Source organism: Acartia tonsa, chromosome 9, assembly GCF_053477335.1.
Source record: "Acartia tonsa isolate MP-2025a chromosome 9, ASM5347733v1, whole genome shotgun sequence".
NCBI lineage: Eukaryota > Metazoa > Arthropoda > Copepoda > Calanoida > Acartiidae > Acartia > Acartia tonsa.
Window position 1 is genome coordinate 2,015,535 of NC_137268.1, and position 4,501 is coordinate 2,020,035.

Here is a 4,501-nt window from a genome sequence, read left to right on the forward strand (position 1 = left end):
GTAATCCGGTAGATAGGAACCGGTTCTCATCAATACGAAAAAACTACAGTATGACCCTCGAAAAAGTATTTTTTAGCATCTGCAGCCCTTATTTCTCAATGAATTATTTAAAAATGTACATGTCCTTGTTCTCTATAGATTTCCACATAAGTAGATATAAAAATATTTTTTTACCTCCATTAACACCGGAGATTTTTAGAGCTAAAGTTTTGAAAAAGTGACTGAGGAAAAAGTAACTTTTAACATGAAACAACTTTTTTAGCAAAATTAAGGTAGAAGTTGTTTTAATTTTGTTACTAGCAGAAACTTTATACAAAAATGAAATAAAAAATTTAGGCTTTGAGTAAAAAGCATTTTTATACACATATTTTTGGAGTATTTTTAGTTTAATGATTTTTTGAAAAACTTACTTATTAGGCAAATTTGTTTTAGATTAAAAAACCAAAAAAATCTTTATGAATATAGCAGGAAAATTGTTTTTGTTTCATAATCCTAACTTTAATAACAAAAAAGTTGTTAAGAAAATAAAATTAGAACATAATGATTTTTTAGTCTAAAAAACTTAATTAACCCCCTATTAAATGATTGAGATGTCAGAAAAGGGGGCGGAGCAACTGTCATAATTAATCCTTTTCATAAATAAGGGTAAATAAATAACCTAAAATTTGCAAATAATCAATTCATTCAGTAGTATTTTTTGCCATATAAAATTGATATTTTTTGGTTGAATAAAAAAGAAATAATTAGTTAACTTGTTTTTCTTTGTGTATTATTATTCAGTTGCCAGAAAAACATAATATAACCATCCAAAAATTATGAGAAACAAAAAAAAATTCTTTTTCTTAATCACTTTTTCAAAACTTTAGCTCTAAAAATCTCCGGAGTTAATGGAGGTAAAATTAAAATTTTTATATCTACTTATGTGGAAATCTATAGAGAACAAGGACATATACATTTTTTAATAATTCATTGAGAAATAAGGGCTGCAGATGCTAAAAAATACTTTTTCAAGGGTCATGCTGTATGTCTAGCATCGAATTATATCCAGCTTTCTACAAATATAAAAAAGTACAAAGATTAAAAAGTACATAAGATTAAAACTAGTTTAAATTGTTTTAACCTTATAATTGTACATTCTATATCCGCGGAAAGTTGTTTATAATACGATGCAAGAAATAACTATTAAAGTATTCTTTTTTTCTTATGTTCTTTTTCTTTCTTTTGAAAATTTATCTAGCAATATGTCTAATTATAATCTAAAGAAGTTGTAATTTTAAAAATAATTAAAATTCATCCAAGTCCCAAAAGTTGTCAAGCCAACGTATAAGAAAACATTATTATAAAATTTTGGGTACTACTGTAATAAACAGCCCATTGATAATAAAATTTTATTTTAGTGGATATGACAACGAGAGTGAGAGCGAAGAGTTTACCGTTTGGGACGGCTACATACACTACAGTTCGTCTGTTTAACTGGTCTGTAGCATCACCAGCATGGCTCTGCCTAGGCTTATCATTAGAAAGGTAAGAGTATTATTATTGGTTGAAAAGTTTGTACATTGCTAATTTGATCCAAACAATCATGATTAAATAAAAGTACCCAAAGGTTTATTAGCCAATGAATGAAAGAACTTGATTCATAAAACTTTGAGTACTTGATTTTCAGTAGCTTCAAAGGCAAAGATACCCTTGCAGTAGCATAGCTACTCTTTGTTTTATTAAAATCTAAGGATCTTAAGGAATAAGACAATGGACGATAAATTGTTGTTAATATCCAATGATGATAAGCATTATCACCCTGATAGTTTGATACTGCTTATTTGAACCTAACAATGAAGATTTTATAAAGTTTTAAGTCGACATATGAGAGAACTTGAATATAAAACTTTGGGTACCAGTGTAAATTATAGTCCAATTTTCATTCCTTGTAAAATCTATATTTATTAATCTAATAAGTATGTGTCATTTAAATACTCCACCATTAACAGGATTATTTCTATCTAGGTTGACAAACAGATGGCCATCCTTGACGCTGACGACCCTGTAAGCCAGCTCCACAAGTGTGCCTTCTACATGAAGGATACTGACAGGATGTACCTCTGTCTGTCTCAGGAGAGGATCATTCAGTTCCAGGTATTAATAGATTATATAGATAGATAGATACAAATGTGCCTTCTACATGAAGGATTTTAAGTTATTCAATAGATTTAACGACGATGTATAAATGGATACAAATTGAATGTAAATTGAAACTTGCAGCTGGCTAAAGTAATGATACCCCCTTTACCCCATCCCCTCCCCTTCTACAGGATGAACGAATTATATCACATTCAAATACTTGAATTTTGATGATTAATTAATTAATTGATTTATTTATTTTAGGCTACCCCATGTCCCAAAGAGCCCAACAAGGAGATGCTGAATGACGGCGCTAACTGGACAATTATCTCCACCGACAAGGTAATAGAATTGTACTTGTTATTCCAGTATGGCTTCGAAACCGGTTAATAACCGCTGGATTAGAAACGGTTATCAGGCATACTAAAAAATCTGGTTTTTTACAGACAATTTTCCATTAAAATAAAAAATTCTAAAATTAAAACCAGTTTTGTTAACCCAAAATATATATCTGAAGGCGACTGTGATCCTATTGTTTTTAACTAGCGGCTTCGCCCCTAGCCTCTAGGGGCTTTGCCCCAAGAGGTGATAAAGTAGGTAAATTCCCTGAAGAGTAGAATCTGATCGGTTCAGTGGTTACCGAGATCTTAAGGGACGGACGGACGGACGGACGGACAGACAGACAGACGGACGGACGGACAGACATCGTTCTACTTTGTATTATAGATTAGATATTTAGTAGGGAGGGATGGGACATTGGGCTGTAAATTACACTAGCCCCCAAAGTTTTAAAATAACATTTTCTTATTCTTTGGCCTAACAACCTTGGGTACTTTTATTGATTTTTTATTGGTTGGTTCATTAAGTTGAGTGTCCTAACATTTCAATCACTTATTGTAATCTACATTAGAGATGAACATCAATTTATCAGCCATTGTCTTATCCCTTTATATCCCTGTAATTATCTAATTAACTAATGAGCAAATTTATTCCAGGTTGAATATCAGTTCTACGAGGGAATGGGGCCGGTGCGCACCCCCGTCACCCCCATGCCCGTGGTCCACTCCCTGCACCTGAATGGGGGTGGGGACGTGGCCATGCTCGAGCTGACTGGGGAGTGTTTCACCCCCAACCTCAAGGTGTGGTTCGGAGATGTGAAGAGCGAGACAATGTATAGGTACGTGATTGATTTTTTTTATGGGGGAGGCATAAAAATAGCCTTAAACTATCTAAAGACTTCACTTTAAAAGGACCTACATGAAGTTTCCCTAAAATAGTGGTTAGCGAGATCTTAACGAACAAACAAAAACCTTACTTGACAACTTCATTTTCTGACATAAACTTTAAAGAAAACTATGTATATTTTTCCCTTTTTTACCTAAAACCTAATCCCTGCGGGGCTATCTTACTTAACCTAACCTAACTTAATTCTTATTATAGATGCCAAGAGAGTATGTTGTGTGTGGTGCCTGACATATCAGCATTCAGAAACGGATGGCAGTGGGTCAGACAACCAACTCAGGTATGTGTACATTCACAATTATGATAAACAAAACTATACCCCTTCAGTAGATTAGAATTATTGGACACTGAGAAATATGAACACTGCTAGATTGTAAGTTCCCAAAGTTTTGAAGGTGTATATTAAACCTTGGGTATCAGTATAATTCACAGTCCAATGTCTCCTACCTCCCTGGGTATGTATCTAACTCGTACGATCTGAGTTGGATGAGGAGGTATCAAGCTCGAATTATTGGTTGAATTTTATCCAAACGTCAGCCAGTAGGATATATACCTAGTTCAAGTAAAATGTGTTGATCATGGAAAAAAAGAACTAGCGGGCTTCATCGTATTTTCACAGTAGCTTTTGATAGGTTAGGTAAATGTTAATGATTGCCACGTAGGTTTAGAGACCACCGCAGGGGCTAGAAATAAAAGAAAAGCTACTGTGAAAATATAATGAAACCCACTACTTCGCTTTTTGAAAGTTGAAATATAAGGGATAAGATAATGGTGGATAAATTGATGATACACAAAATACCCCTTTTGTAAATTAAAATTAGTTGTTAGTTTACCTGGGCACCAATAATGTATTTTTACCATTGGTCCAATAGTTATTTCTTTCATTGTATTATAAACGGCTTTCCGCTAGGGTGGGTTCATATCGGAATTAGACAAAGCGGGGATATGCAACAGATGAAATTAACCTTAAAAACATTTCTGACCGAAAAAGAATTTTAAAAAATTGAGTTTTAGAACACGACCACTTAAAAATATAATTCATTACTTATTAGTATGCAAAGAAGACATTCAAAAATTTTTTTGAATCAGAACTATGACTTCATGGTGCTCCCTGGAAAGGCCTTGAGGAGCTGAATCAGGA

The 4,501-nt window shown here is 33.2% G+C and overlaps 1 protein-coding gene across 1 annotated transcript; it reads left to right on the forward strand.

Moving 5' to 3' along the window:
• Positions 1-1,397: 1,397 nt before the first annotated feature.
• LOC145327681 (recombining binding protein suppressor of hairless-like) lies at positions 1,398-3,679 on the forward strand. Its single transcript, XM_080171238.1, has 5 exons — positions 1,398-1,524; positions 2,005-2,133; positions 2,383-2,460; positions 3,114-3,295; positions 3,559-3,679. The coding sequence occupies exons 1-5, from the start codon at positions 1,495-1,497 to the stop codon at positions 3,662-3,664; spliced, it is 525 nt and encodes a 174-aa protein (XP_080027364.1). The 5' UTR covers positions 1,398-1,494; the 3' UTR covers positions 3,665-3,679.
• The last annotated feature ends 822 nt before the right edge of the window (positions 3,680-4,501 follow it).